The sequence below is a fragment of the Protopterus annectens genome, chromosome 12.part0 (assembly GCF_019279795.1).
Source record: "Protopterus annectens isolate FY-2018-M chromosome 12.part0, PAN1.0, whole genome shotgun sequence".
NCBI classification, from domain to species: Eukaryota; Metazoa; Chordata; order Ceratodontiformes; family Protopteridae; genus Protopterus; species Protopterus annectens.
The window spans coordinates 491,759,767-491,776,449 of record NC_056746.1 but is presented as its reverse complement, the minus strand read 5'-3'; the positions used below and the strand labels follow the sequence as shown (position 1 = coordinate 491,776,449).

General features: G+C 38.6%; 1 protein-coding gene across 3 annotated transcripts in view; it reads right to left on the bottom strand.

Annotated features, from left to right (window-relative positions):
• Positions 1–12,863: 12,863 nt before the first annotated feature.
• The window catches only part of ABAT (4-aminobutyrate aminotransferase), a 1,409,217-nt gene continuing 1,405,397 nt past the window's right edge, over positions 12,864–16,683 (bottom strand). For all 3 annotated transcript variants that reach the window (XM_044089599.1, XM_044089601.1, XM_044089600.1), the window contains one exon: positions 12,864–14,365. In XM_044089599.1, coding sequence (XP_043945534.1) covers positions 14,244–14,365 — 122 coding nt within the window. In that variant the 3' untranslated portion in view covers positions 12,864–14,243. The remainder of the gene's footprint in view (positions 14,366–16,683) is intronic.

Here is a 16,683-nt window from a genome sequence, read left to right as displayed (position 1 = left end):
TACAGCCATTTAAAGACATTTCTTGTGCTGGGTGTGCCTATACATAGAGTGCCGCCATTACAGAGTGTGTCACGCACTGTAAAGAGTTACTTAGTGAAGTAGCGCCATTTTGGGGAAGTTTCAGTGTGCCGTGTACTGTTTATTTGCAAAATGCAATTACTTTGAAATGTTTCTTATACTGATAAGAGGTGAGTTCTTACAGTACAGTGATTTCAAGAGTGTTGCAGTGCTCGAGAGACTTATTTCACAAAATTCAGTTATTCAGAGGCTTATTGTGCTATTGAGCATAATTACAAGTACTGGCATAAATTTCTGGCATTTGTATATGTGTGTATGTAGGTTTGTACATATTTGCAAAAACCCTTCACTCATATGTGTTAATATGGCAGATGGATTTCAAAAACCCTCACCACTTGTATTTGATCAGAATATTGCAGAGAACTGGAGAATATTTGAGCAAGAGTACGATATTCTTATACAAGCAGCTTATGCAGATAACGATGCATGCATCAGGGCATTCATTTTGCTAAACTTAGCTGGGTCAGAGGCCATAGAAAGAGAGAATTAATTTGTGTATGCAACAGCAGTATATGAAGGAGAAGGTGAAAACCATCATATTGTTGTACAGGCTGAATCAAGGGAAGACTCTGAGTATTTGAAGTGCAAATTCAGAGAGATGTGTAAGCCCCCAGACAAATATTACATTACAGTAGCATTTGTTTTACACAAGAGAACAAAAACCAGGGGAAACATTTGCAGCTTATATAACTGAACTGAGAAGCAAAGCTAAAATGTGTCAGTTTGGTGACCTAAAGGGTGACTTGATAAAGGACAGGCCTGTGTGTGGTATTAATAGTGCTGCAGTGAGAAAGATTTTGCTTTGTGACAGTGATTTAACATTGAGCAAAGCTAGAGATTTGTCAAATCCATAAAGTTACAGAAAGGCACACAAGTATGCTTGCAAGTGATGAGTATGGTTTCAACATGCTCTAGAGTAAATGTAGATAGCATGCAACACATGACAAACAGAAGCAGGCCTAAGAACATGGCAGTCACAGCCCCTGCTGGTTCACCAGGGAAACCACGTAGTGTTCCAGCAAGTTCTGAGAAAGGTGCATGTTCAGTGCAGTACAAACTTGAGTCAGCAAAACCCAAGTCCAACTTATTGTTAACTGCCATAATTGTGGAGCCAACCATGAGTCCAAAAGAGAGAAATGCTTAGCATTTGGTCAGCAATGCCACAAGTGTAGAAAATTGAATCATTTTCAAAAGTTTTGCAAATCAAGTAAACCTCACACAGTTATAAAGAAATGTCACTCAAGAAAGCAAACTGATCAATTAGAATTGCAGCAGTCCACTTTCTACAGAGATGGTGTATCAGTAGTTGGTGAAAAGGTTGATGCAGTGAATTTGTTACCAAGAAATTAAGTGTTTTGTACTGTCCAGATCAATGGTAGATTCACCACGCTCAAAGTAGACACTGGTTCAAAGTGTAATGTTATGTTAGCAGATACTTTTGCTAAAGTGAGAGCTAATGAACAATTCAATGTGGTGAGTTGTGCGAAACTTGTTGCTTATGGAGGTGAAGAAATTCAGTACTTTCATGTTATTTGGCCAAAAACTGTTACAACTTGTTATTTTATGTTTTTCGAAGACCCGTGAAGTCATTGTTGGGTCTCAGAGAGTTTGAGAATGAATCTGTTTTCTTTTACCAAAGAAGACCTGCAAGAAAAGCTCCGACAGCCATGCAGGGTAGAGTCATAGCTCAGATGAATAAAATGGTGCAGCAAGGTGTGAGTTGTCCAGTTTCAGAACCAACTGAATGGGTGCCGTTCATGGTAGCAACTCACAAAAAAGGCTCAGATGAAATCAAAATATGTATTGACCCAAGAGATTTGAACAAAGCATTGAAGAGACCGCATAATCCAATGCGTACAGTTGAAAAAGTCACAGCCCTAATACCGAATGCCACTGTTTTTTCTGTCTTAGATGCAAAGAGCTTATTTTGGCAAATGATGCTTGATTGCAAATCTTCATTACTGACTACTTTCAGTACCCCGTTTGGCAGATATAAATTCCTGAGGATGACATTTAGAATAAATTCTGCAAGTGAAGTCTTTCAGTGTGCAATGGAGCAAATTTTTTCGGGATATCCCTGTGTTATAATAGTAGATGATTTATTTGGTCGAAGGCAATGGTGAAGCAGAGCATGTCAGAAATCTTAAGAGAGTTCTAGACAGAGCACTTGAAGTGAAGTGAACTTAAAGCTCAATCCTATGAATTGCAAATTCAGACTACCAGAAGTTACATATGTTGGCCATTTATTTACTAGTACTGGCTTGCAACCAGACCCGTCTAAACAGGCAGCCATTCTTGAGATGCTAGCACCTGATATTGTTCAAGCACTGCAATGTTTTCTTGGTATGGTCAACTATTTAGGCAAGTTTATACCAGACTTCATTGAGTTGACAGCACCTTTGAAAGAGTTGATGCGCAAAAATGTTACATGGTCTTGGTTAGAACAGCAACAGAAAGTATTTGATGACCTTAAGAGGAAAATTGCCACTCCACCTACATTAAGATAACGTGATCAAACCAATAACCCTTTCCTGTGATGCTTCAAAATTTGGTCTTAGCACAGTCATTCTTCAGGAAGGCAGGCCAGTAGCCTATGCATCAGGAACTCAAACTGAGATGCAGTATACTCATATTGAGAAGGAACTTTTGGCAATAGTGCTTGCTTGTTCCATGTTTCATGATTATATCTATGGTCGAGCTATTCAGATTGAAACTGATTACCAACCTCTAGTTATTATTTTAAAGAAGCCTATGTATTCCACTCCTGTGAGATTACAATTTTGATGCTTAAACTGCAAAAGTATAACTTCAAAATGGTCTATACAAAGGCAAACTTATTTATCTGGCTGATACCTCATCCAGATCACCCAGAAATACAACTGAACAGCTTTATGAAGAGAATTTTGAGTTTGACGTAATGAAAGTGTGTGATTTTTCTACCATGAGACTTGAGCTAAGAGATCATACAAAGACTGATGCAATTTTGCAAAAGCTCCATTAATGTTGGATGGCCGTCAAAACAATCTAGTGTACCACCTGAAGTGCAAACTTATTTTCCTTACAGGGATAAGCTGTTGATGGAAGATGGCATTATTTTCAAAGGTCCAAAAATCGTTGTTCCTGCTTCCTTACAACATGAATATGTTCAGATTATGCATCTTGGTCACCCAGGTTCTGAATCTACCAAAAGAAGGGCAAGAGGACTAGTATTTTGCCCTTCTCTAGCAAAAGGCATTGATAAACTACTTTCTTCTTGTTCAGTATGCAATAATACTAGACCACATCTGCAAAAAGAACCACTTCAGCTAAGTCAAGTTCCTGAACTACCCTGGTCAACAGTAGCCACTGATATATTTGAGTTAACAATCAGCATTACTTGGTATTAGTAGACTCTTATTTGAACTGGTTTGAGATTGATTTACTACCTAACCTAACGTCCACTGCTGTTATCAATAAGTTGAAATGTCATTTCTCAGTCCATGGTAGTCCACACAAAGTTATTTCTGACAATGATACTCAGTTTACTAGTGAATTGTTTTGGAAATTTACAAGAGAATGGGACTTTGTACATGTTACTAGCAGTCCTGAATATCCAGTCAAATGGTCTAGTTGAACATGCAGTGCAGAGTGCAAAGCAATTACTTGAGAGTTCAAAGTGTAACAATACAGATGTCTATTTGAATTTACTTTATCTCAGAAACATACCCTGTGATGACATACTTGGCTAACCTGCTCAGAGACTTCTATCTAGGCAAACCAGAACAACATTGCCTATCAGTTCAAGTTTGTTGAGCCCTAAAACTAAGAACTTTAAGACTATTATATCTACTACTCAGAAAGCATTCTTTCCAGAAGTCCAGCTATGACAAATCAAGCACACTTCTTTGCCCATTGAAAGAAGGAGACAATGAGGATACAAACAGAGAAATGTTTTGACCGGATTGGTCAAGGTACAGGTATATGTACCAAACCGAGATCCTACTTCGTAGAATCTGAGGGTGTGGAGTACAGGAGAAATTGCAGACATCTTCTTCCTGTATCAGAATCAATATTGCAGCATCTTTCCTGTGATACAGACTCTAGATCTCAGAGCAACCTAGACAATGTTCCTTTTCCAGAACGTGTCTTAACTTCTACCTCCAGTTCTAATGATATTCCTGATGCCCCAAAAGTTGAACATTCCTCAGAGACTGTCCCATTTGCTAAATCTGATTCTAGTTTCTATGTCACATGATTTGGTTGTATTTCCAGACCTAGTGTGAAATACATAGTGACATCGACTTAACTGTATATATGTGTATTTAGCTCTGTATAATTGCATGGCCAATAATTATTTATATTGATTGCATGCCATTTACTGTTTTAACATTGCATGACCTATTTCTCAAAGAGGGAGGATGTAGAACAGAGTGTGTGCTCCGTGTCTTTAAGAAGCATTTCAAGGACTGAACATGCACGTATAAATATCGAGCACGTGCTATGTCTAGTGCCATTTTGAGAGTGCAGCCAGAGTGTGAACATGTATGAGTGTAATAGGTAGTTTGTTTATAAGTTTACCTAAGTTAAAGTGTTATGCCTCAGTCCTGATGTGTTTGTATATAATAAAGCTGCTTGAACAGAACCCACAAAGTCTCGTCTATTGCATCCTGACTAGACAAGTGACAGGTAGTACCTTCCTGGTTGTCAGTACTGACATTCAACACATACAACTATTTGCACCTTGCCCTAAATCAGAAAATAAATCATCTTATGTCAAGGTTCTTAAGAAATCCTTGCCCAAATTTCAAAGGTCTCCAAGATGTAGGTTGGGCATACAGGATACTCAGCTTCACACTTATAAGCTAACAGCATCTATAGCTACAACAAACAGTGGAAGAGCAAAAGGAGGAGGGGAGAGTCGCTCAGCTGGTAGGCCAACACCCTTATGATGGATAGCTGAATGGCTTACAAACAGGACATGTTGTTAGACTGGGGGAATCTACATCCAGCAAGAGGCCAGTCACCAGTGGAGTACCACAGGACTCAGTGCTGGGCCCCCTCCTGTTTGGATTGCTCTTCTCAGATATCAAGGCAAGTGTAGATGGCCTTTGGTTGACCAAGTTTGTTGATGACTGCAACCTGGCAGAAAATCATTGACACCCTAAATGATGTTGATATCCTACAGAAAGGTCTGATGCAGGCTGATGACTGGTGTACGAGCAGTGAGCTGAAACTAAATGCAGAGAAGTGCATAATAATACCCTTTGGGAATCAAATACTGCTGCAAATTACAACATTGATAGCACTCCCCCCCAAGAGTGGACCTAGTGGTGAGAGATCTGGGTACTCAGATAGTAATCTGAACTCTGACCATTATGTGTCCATGGTGGTGAGGAAATCTTTCTATGTGGCTCAGCTTATAAGTAAGGGCATGGCATCCAGATCTAAGGAAGCCATTGTACCACTGTTCTCAGCCATCATCAGATCAATAATCGAGTACAATGCAACCTTTGGCATGTACCTCGAGTTGCCAGGCACCTGTAAAAGTTGGCGCATCTTCAGAGTTTTCTCACCAAAAAATACAAGGTATACTAAACGTGTCATATTTGGACCAATTAAAAGCCCTGTCACTGTAGTCAGTTTCCTACCAAATACTGAGTGAACTGTGTTTGACCTACAAGGCAGTCTCTGACCCAGTACTGATGGAAATGTTGCATATGCACAAAACTAACTGCACAAGGGTTACCTGCTCCAAAGATCTAAATCTGATCTCTGACATGAAGAGATCCTTCGGGAGAGATAGATGTGTCCCAGAGACTGCCCTCCTTTGGACCAGGCCTCCTATTCATGTGAAGCAGAGCCCTTCCCTGACCATCTTCAAGGTCAGTCTGGACCGATGGATGTGAAATCGCAAACTCATTCCTGGGGTAGCACCCATGTCCCTTATAGACAGAGGCAATCTGTAAAAATAGTCAAAACCCCGCTTGCTGACCTTTGTTATCTTTCCCCTAGGCATATAAAAGTGGGTAAAATCTGGGTATAACTGGCTAGGCTTGTAAGAGCTCTTGAGCTGTCAGCCTAGTATTCTGATATGAACCTAATATGAACCTTAACATCACAAAGTGGAGACATCACATCTGGTAACATCTTAGCTGTAGGTGACTCAGTAGTGAGACACACAGATGCACTAATTAGCAATTTGAGTAAGTACAGGGCGAGGGCATGTTGTGCTCAGGTGCCATTATCTACTATGTTAGTAGATCCCTTGAGTCACTTTCACCCATATAACTTTGTCACTGTGTATGTGGAAGTGAATGGCTTGAGACACACCTATTTATAATCATATGAAGAGGGATATGTTGGAGCTCTCAGAATATGCATCTGAAGTTGGTAACAATGTAGTCTTGAGCAGCATCCTGCTATCACCAACATCCCTCTTAACCTTTTAGCCTAAGAAATCTGGACATAAGCCAAAAATAATGGGGGCCCATAATAAGGACAGATTTTAAATATTGCTCCTAAAAATGCAGTTGCTAGAATATCACGTTTTGCATTACTGAATTATTATGTATTTTCTAAAGGATATGATTTGTGAAACTCAAATGTCTGTTATTATTTAGTATTATTTAGTCACTTCAATTATCAACGGTTTGCCAGAAAACCACAAATTTTATGAGGAACAAAGTAAAAACATGAAGCAAAAATCTGGGCATTCCCCAAAAATCTGGACAGTTGAGAGGTATGAAATGCCACAACACTAATAAAGACAATCAAAGATAATTGACTTTAACTATTGGCTTAGTTACTGGCGCCATTCTAAAAGGGTGCAATTCGCGCACACACACACACACACACACACACACACACACACACACACACGCACACACTGGCATGGGATGAGATGTGCTTATAACACTGTTGCTGATTGTTCTTTCAGAGCAACTCTTTCTGGACCAGTTCTGAGACTTGCTCAGCTTTTTTCTTAAAATCTTCCAGGGGATGGTAAATCAGAGATTTTAAATTCTCCCTTAGAGAAAGAGACTATGTATGGCCTTTCTTCAGCTGAGGTGTTTAAGAAGTATAATGAAGAGAGTGACTCAGAATTTTTAGACCTCCTTTTTCAGACAAAATAATAGTTTTCCCGCCTCCTAAGCATTCAGTTCCAGCAATCATTTTAAAAAGTAAGGAACCAGTTCTCAAGGTTTAAAAAAACAATGGAAAGGAGGCTAAAAAGTGAAAGGAAAAGCCTCCAAAAATCAAGGACCGTCCTCTCAGTCGGCATAACTATTCACATGTACAGGCTCCTCCTCCCTCCCACCCCCATGACAATTGTTCTACATCCCTGAGACTTCATCTGTTTGTGTATCAGATAGTTTACAACAGTTATAAAAGTAATCTAGTGGGTAAAACTCTTGGCATTAAGAATCCTTCCTCCTTTTTAGGGGATTCCCTTTGCTAAGAGAACCAGATATCACTCCTTCCTTCCAATCTGCAAAACATGTTGTCTCACAGGAATCATACAACTAGTGCCTATCAGTCTCCAAGGCAAAGATTATTATTCAGTGATATTTCTCATTCACAAATTAGGAAGATCCTGGAGACCAGTGGTGGATCGTTCTTCTCCAAACTTTTTTTGACAAGATTCTGAAGTTCAAGATGTTATTTCAATATCTTGCATCCCTAATTCTTCATCTAGCTTTCATGCTAAAGCTGTATCTAAAGGATGCCTACCATCACATTCCTACTGCCAAGCATTTCAGGTGTTTCTTAAGATTCACTGTGTTTGGCTTACATTATCAGTTTTCTGTTTTACCCTTTGGACTTGCCTAGCTCCAGTCATTGCTTATTGTGGACTTCAGGGCATACACATTATTCCATATTTGGACAATTGTCTTATCTTGGCAGACTATTTTCCAGTTGTCAAGAGACTCTAGCAACTGTTCAAAAACTTCTACTCAAGCTGAGTTTTCAAATCAGTTTGCAGAATTTCTGTCATCCCGTCTCTCAAAATTATTTTCCTGGGATGTTTGTTGGACTCAGCCTTGGGAAGAGTCTTTCTTCTACCAAAATAGTTATGTTTTAATAGCTCATCCTGAATTTTTCCTACCTAGATCAAAAATTTGTAAGGGTATTTCACAGTTTTCTAAGATCATGGCATCGATGATAATCATGCATCCCTTTGTCAGACTACATATGAGGAAAATACAATGGTACCTCATATCAGTCTGGATTCAGCATCTACACCCTTTGACTTTTCAGATTCAGAAAGAAGGAGACTGGATGGTAGCTAGACCAGATAGCTTGCAATCTAGGTTTTCTATCCCCCCTTCCAATCCAGTCTCCAGTCACGACAGATGCTTCAGATGTGGCATGGGCAGTGGTCTCTAAATGGGTAAAATTACAAGCTCTGTGAGACTCGGTGGACAGACAGAAGCACAAAAATGGTAAGGAGATGCTGGCTGTTATCAATGCTTTGAAGGCCTTGAAGCCTCTCTGATTCCCAGGACCCCTACAAATGCACATAACAACACAGTGATATGGTACCTAAACAAACAGTGGGGATACCAAATCACACCCTCTTTGCAGACTGTATAACAGTCTGGGAGGCAGCTATTTAGCTCAGTCTGATTCTTCAGGCTTCATATATTCTGTCACAGCAAACCCATATTGCATCAGCAGGGCCAAGACAAACCCCTGTGTAAGGAAAACTCATCCTAGGGTCTTTCAGGAACTGATCTGACTGTGGGTAAAACTGCAAGCAGCTCTATTTGCTTCATTTCAAGTAGGCAACTAAAGAAAATCTGCTGCAGGGTTCCCTGCAGTTGTGCCTGAAAGAAAGATGCTTTCTCATTCCCAAGGATTCTCCAAGGATTGTGGTGAGTACTCCCTTCTTACCAAGGAATCTGTTGTCCCCTGTTCTTTTCAATCTGGTCAAGGGCAAGTACCATACATATCCTCACAGTCTGGACTTGCTCACACAAGACCAGGGGAGTTTGATACATGACAGTCGGGGAAATTACTCAGCTAACTGCCTGGATGACAGATTGTTGATACTTTTTATCAACATTCTTTCCCTGAAGACATGCAACAGGTATTAGAGGAGATGAAAAAGCCTGCTACTTGAAAATGATATATGTGCAAGTTGAAAAAGATTTTCTAGTTGGTGCCACTTAAAGAACTATTACCCTTTTCTGGGTTGGTTGCCTCTGGGTCTTGCATATTTGTGTTCGTTACTCTCCCATGTTTTATTGTACTCTTCTGTCAAGGTATATTTGTCAGACATTTCTGCTAGTCTGGCCTTAGATTCTCCTCTTTCTAACAATGTTTATGTTAAATACTTTTTAAAAGGGGTATTGCATACTTGCCCAACTAAGAAACGTGGCTCTTTCATGGGGTCTTAACTTTTTGCTTGAGAAGCTTACTATGTCTCTGTTTTAACCAGCTCATGAGGCTGCTTTGAGGTTCTTAATACAGAAGACTGTTTTACTTATTGCTCTGACACCTACTGTGAGAGTATGCGAGTTACAAACATTTATGGTGAGCCAACCCTACCTCATTTTTCACAAGGACAGAGTTTCTTTGAGAACCTACCTTTATGCCTAAAGTTGTCTCAGAGTTTACTTTAAGCCAGACTATTAATCTCTCATTCTTCCTCCCTGAAAAGAAGAAGGGGTAAAGGATTATTCACATTGTGGCTGTATACAGGCATCTGATACACTACCTATCCAAAAATGAACCTTTCCAGAAAGCTGGCTATCTGTTTGTCTCCTATGAAGGTAAGGGGAAAGGATGACTAGTGACAAAGTTGTCTATTTCTAGATGGTTGTCTCATGCTGTTACTTTTTTGTTATACTCACCATAATAAGTCCCTTCCAGGCAGGGTTACAGGTCATTCAACAAAGGCATAGTCTCTTTGGTGGCTTTCTGGAAAGGGGTGTACTCTAAAAGTATTCTAGAGGCAGCAGCTTGGTGTATGTGCATAACTTTACAAACTACTGCAATCTGGATTTGTTTCAAAGGTTCAGAAAAGACTTTGACAGCCTCCTGTCTCTTTTTTTACTCCTGACTAAGCAATGGAAATCTGCCAATATAGCTTAGGCTAATGCAACAGTGATCCATTTATTGAACATAGTACAGATGTGTAAGTAAAGTTACCATAACAACAAATGCTTTAATGGAACACCATTGTTATAGCTGTCCCTCACTTTGGCTCCCTTTTTCTGCTGCTTTTCCTTTTGGGTTGCCAGGATGTGCTTGTTTTCACCCATTTGGTATGTAATTATTGTTCACTTTGTTTCCTTACACAAGTATTCAGGGCTCTTGCCTTTTTCCTGGGTAAAAAATGCTCTGAAGTGTTTTGACACCATGTCCGCCTTATATATATTGAGCGCCTTGCACACTCCTGGCAAATGGAGCTCCTGAGAGGGCGCCCGAAGCTCTTGGAAACTAATGTAGGGTTAAGACCGATATAGGTTAGGCTACTGCAACACTGATGATAAGTTTTCTTACTCAACTGTACTTTCTTCAAGATGGCAAAGCTTTCTGACATTTTTCCTACTATGGATGGATGGTGTGCTCTTGGAACCATGTTCTCCCACTCGACTTGACACCTCTTAGATTGCACAGTCTATAATGTATGGTACACTACAACCATGCTACAAAAGCTGCACTATCGGGGAGACAATGGAAGTCATACACCTGGATTTCTAATAAACACTATAAACACTTAGCTACACAGAGATTCTCGGATATTTTTTCAACACGTCTCATGCTATATAGAGCACATAACATCCTAGTGATATGCCACCTCTATGGATTTTACAAAAGCCAGACTCCTCAGGGACTGAAATCTAAACATTTTAATGGAAGGGTACCCTCCCACAAAGGCGGATCTGATGAAGCATAGGCAAAATCATGTTAGAAGAAAATTCACAACCTCAGAAACTTTTTTACCACTTGACTTAATATATATTATGCTTAATTATAAAGGATTAATCTACACTGTAAAGAAAATCATTTATTAACTTCATGTTAATCACCACTGTAAATAAAATAATTTATTAACTAAAAAAAAGTCTTTTTTGGTGCCAAAAATCAACTTTGTTAACAAATATCCAGGAGGCACAGCTTTGGTTTCATTTCTCCACTCCCCCTGGGCAGTCTGTCTGAGAATAACATACCCCAGGGACAGCTGGAGCAGAAACACGTCCCCTCCAGAAACATAGAAAAGTGGTTTTTAGCCAGATTTGACTCAGACAGTGCTTATCTGCTTTGATGACCAATAAGGACCAAGAAGAAAAATACCTCGTTCCCGAGATTTGTCTTCTAGCTTTTATTAACTTTCTTACTTCCATTAGGATTGGGAGGAGGATGACCAGAAGAATCTGTCATGAACAACATGCCTAGCTGAAACCTCATTTTATTATTCACTTGATGGAGCCAGTTATTTACCCGATGGAGCCAGTTAAAGAATACTGGAATTTTTAACCAGCTCATCAGATGTGGATCCTGCTTTAGCAACTGTGGGTTAGCAATTCCTTTAGAGTTTTGTATTAGGAGTTGTTTAATTCTGTTTTTAGTACACTTTAAAATTCAAGAATACCATAATGTGGGAAACAATCCTGGTACATTGAACATCTATCCCATTTACAACACAAGATTGTTGGACCAGTGACTGAGACATTACTGACCTCTTTAGTTGAAACTTATTGTCCTGACTTCCTTGTTACCCATTCAGATAGTGTATTTTAAGTATTGATAGCAAATCTATAAATCAATCATCAAGTTAACTACACAAGAAGCCTGTGTGCATAGTGAGATATACTACAATGTTTATTTTCATATTTTGGGCTGCAGCATTGTAGAAGGAGCTCACAGGAGATTGACTTCACAAGTTGTGGAAAGTTTATTATGAGTGTGCATTTTATATCAATGAATGAGAATACTTTGTTAAAAGTTAACAAAGATTTAGCAGATTTCTCTAAAATGTAATTGCTGATAATTTTAAAAGTCAAATACAGATCAATTTGGGTACTTTTGTTTACTGTGTTCATTGGTGCTTAAACTTAAGGGGTGTAAGAAATCCCCACAGCACATTAACATATATTTTTTCAGATGTTATCTGATTGTTAGCAGGAAGGACTGGTGGGATACAAAATGGAAAAGTGGAAACCTGAAATCCAGTACTTCCATTTTGAATCTGACAGGTAACTTTGCTTTCCATTTTGTACAATACAGACAGTGTACTAAGGGTTTTATTCAAGAAATGGTAAAGCTTGAACTAGCATGCACTGATGAGTGTTACTGGTACCTCAGTGTACTGCACAGTGAGGATGTGATTCAAAAAACATTCCTTATACTCGCATAAACTGCTGTGGCCACAGGGTAGTTTATGAGAATGCAATAAATGGGATTCAGAGATTTGATCAGCCGCAAAGAGAAAAAAAACTCATTATCAGCTGATTTGCATGTTTCTGAATTGTGTGGTATAACTTTCCTGAGATAATCACAAATGGAGGCCCACACATTGAGTTGGAACAAGCACCCCCTCATTCACTCTAACACACACACACACACACACACACACACACACACACACACACACACACACACACACACACACACACACACACACACACACACACATTCAGAAGTTTAGCTTCTGCATCTTGAGATTGTATTTCTTTTTTTATTTCTTTTTTTTTATTTTTATGTTTTTTTAGAAGAGATTATGTTTCTTAACACAAAGTTGAAAATGCACAATAAATATTCTTAAAAATAAATTAATTTGAATTCAAACAACTTGGTAGAGCAAAATGTTCTGTTTATTTAACATTGATTAACACTGTCAGTAAGTATATGTAGTGCATAAACAGATTTGTGTGCAATTATTCATAAATGTTAAAAGTTATTACTGTTATCTTGACAGACGTTACCTCTTCACATTTATTTGGCACTGTCCACAGACCACTGTAAACAAACAAAATTTTCAAATATGTCACCTAAGATGGCTTTTGCTGGGTATGCTAAAGTTATGAAGGCTCATTTTCCATTGCTACAATGTGTCAGACTAAAACATGAAACTGATTGTGAGTTATACAACATATGACACAGACTTTCACGTACTTCCAGAGAAATACAAGGCTGGTTCACACACTTTTTGCACTACTACATATTAAGAAACTTTTGACAGGACACTGCCTGCATATCTATATTTTTTCATTTACTTTATTTTATTTCTTCAGATAAGAAGATGATAATGAATAATTGTGCATTTGTTTAAAAATAATATCTCAAGATTCTGCAGCAGTGCATATGTTGAAAGGGTTGCTTGTTTTCACAAACAGCATGTTTCAGAATGTTGGAACTGCTTGTTGACTCAAAAGTATTATTGTAAATGACAAGTAAAAAGAGTGAAGAGTGTCACTGTCACTTAGACTGACATTTTCAGAAGAAAGAATCTGCAGATAAGGTACAAGGTACCCATGGCTTTTCCTGACAACACATCACTAGGGTTCTCTTTCTGATACAGAACCATTATGGTGATGTATTCTGCCTTTTCTCTGCTGTTCATGGCTATTGTGACCGTCACAAATAATTACCGAGCACTAATAACGTATGTTACCTCACAGTCAATACAACTTGTGCTAACTGCAACTTGATGTCCCTCCACTTCCTTCCTCTACTTAACCATTTCATACTTTCTTCTTTCCTTAATGTAAGTGATACAGTGTGAAGTGGATCAACTTTCAACATAATGGGGATGACCCTTCATGATTCAATAACCCTCCTGCAAGGAATCTAGATTATTCTGTTTTTATGGCCTTCAAGGCTCCACATATGCCAGATGATATCAGTATTTCATAAGCAGAAGGAGAGCGCAATAACATGTAGTCACAGTAAATGCAATAAAACAAATGCTTTGATTATGCTAGTGATAAAAATCGCCAAGATTAAAAGGGAAGGTTAAATCCTGCCAGCTTCATAGTTTTTATTTAAAGATAAATTATTCTATCTAGGAATTTCCTTCAATTTTTCCACTTCATTTCGAACAAGTTATACGGCTCTTGTGCCGAACTCTGATTAATACTTCATTAAAATGGATGTACGTCAGACAAGACAATCCTTCTACTGCTGCTAGTTTTCGCTGTTGTTGGTTGAATACCTTCTGAGTGCCAAAGCTGCCTCTACTTGTAGTTGGCCAGAATGTCATTGAAAATGTTGAGGAACAGCTGGGCATGTTGCTGTTTAAATACGAGAGAAGGACGAAAGCGGATTGACTTGTCACCACAGCCTCCAATAACAACACCTGGTATGACATAATCACAATAAGTATGAGTGGAAAGAGCATTTTACAAAATCACATCAAGAAAAACAGTTCATCATAATGATAGCATTGTTACTATTACTGGCATTAATAACAATTCTACTACTACTAAAACTAATACTGCTAGTACAAACAATAATAGCTAATACTAACAGGGAAATTACATCACTTGCCACATGTTTATACAACTGAATACAATGCAGTAGCTGAACACAAATGTTGACTGGTTTCATACCTTAACTAAGCAATGACTAACAGAGGTATCATGAGAGAGGCAAGAAAAACTGGAAAGCTTTGCAAGTATCCTTTCATTAGATGCTATTCTTTGTTCTATGTATCCTTTATATAACCTCCTTATCTCAGGGTTTTGGATATATTCCCATTTTAAGGCCATGTTATAGCACTCCTAGTAGTTCTTCACGCTTGCCCAGATTTCACAGGAAGGAATAACGTGCACCTAATTAAAGAATAATCTAAAGCATGCTTACTGGGAAAGGGAAGACTGGCGCTTGTTTATGATGCAACAGACTGAGAACTAAGAAGGGATACAGTTACTTGCTGGCATATAAGAAAAACAGGCACACATAATATCTTAACTGTATAAGTTTAGAAGTAATCTGTAGCTGAAATTAATAATTTATATACTTTTATAAAGTCTTCAAGCTTTTAAACACAATGGCATTTTGATATTTAAGTAGATGTGGAAGAATGAGATTAGAATAAAAGTGTGATTAACAGAAAATGAAGATGATATTTATTTATTTACTAAAGAGCACAATACACAACTGAGTTTTACCTGTGCTAGTTGATACTAAAGTACTGTGAAACAGTGTGAAACAGAATTAGGCTTATAATTGCCTGCTGACTAATCTGGTCACCAAAGGATAAATAAACAAATAAATAAAATAAGCTACGTACATCCCTTCTATGAATATTACATTTCATACCCTCAAGCTGCACAACCAAAGACTCATGATAGAGCTTTGTAAATGATGTGAATAAGTGAAACAGGAAGTTGTTATCATAACTTAACCCTATTGCTGCTCTACAAGACTGTTACTCCTCCAAATGTATGTGGACTCTTACAACTGTCTGTCTACACAATGTTTACATATCTCTGCTGCAACCAACTTAACTTCATTATCTGTGGACTGTATACAGGCCTTTTCTCTGTTTATTTATTTGCCCCACCCACTGTATGCCATGTCTAACGTCACTCTTGTCAGCTTATTTGACAGGAGCCTTGAAAGTGCAGGAGAAAATAACAGTAGATGATGCAATGAGGCACCTTCCCATGATCATAGAGATTATTAAGTCTAACCTCCAAAGATGTTTAAACAATGCCCAGCAGAAAATACTTGAAGTGATCTTAACATGATAAAAATGAAATGTGATAAAATCATACGATGCACAACACTGGTAAAATATAGATTATTTAAAAACAAAAGACCCATTAACATTCTTTAATATGTCACAGTTCGTCAAATAGTATTTTCAAAAGTACAGAAACAAAGATGCTAAAAAAAACAAATAGTGTGAAACAAAATCATTCAGCACAGAGACAATCAGTATCAGTGTGATCAGTTTAGATGCCAAACCGTATGTAGATCAAAAATGATTCTGCCCAAAATACACGTAGATCATAAAATGACCCTGCCTCCTGTCACTATCTCTTCCAAGCTCCATTATTGATGTCTCCTTAGGTGAAGCATGACCCTATATGCATATATGCCCCTCTACTTATGAGTGCAAATGCACTCAAACAGCATAAGCTCAGTATGCTCAAGTTTAACCTAGCACTCCCATTAGGTCTCACAGACACGGCAAGCCCAACCCACCTCCATGTACCCCAGGATGTGCAAGATGGCAGCACCTGCTCACTCCCTTCTTTTCTACACATCTCTTACACTCACACACACACACACACACACACACACACACACACACACACACACACACACACACACACACACGCACGCACACTCACACACACACACACACACACACACACACACACACACACACACACACACACACACACACACACACACACCTGAGCCATTAATCACACTCCGGTCACCTACGTCATAGTTGGGCTTTATTCCTGTGCGGCACACAGCTGTCTACAGTGTCTTGTGTGACAATCGTGTGCTTACCCCTAACACCAAGAGACTGCAGTATATTTACCTGTGGGAAAGGCAGTACTCCTATCATGTACGATTTAAAAGAAACCCATTCAAAATGTTCTCAGTCTTCAAACACCTAGGTATTTATGTTGATAAAGAATTCTCTTATGAACA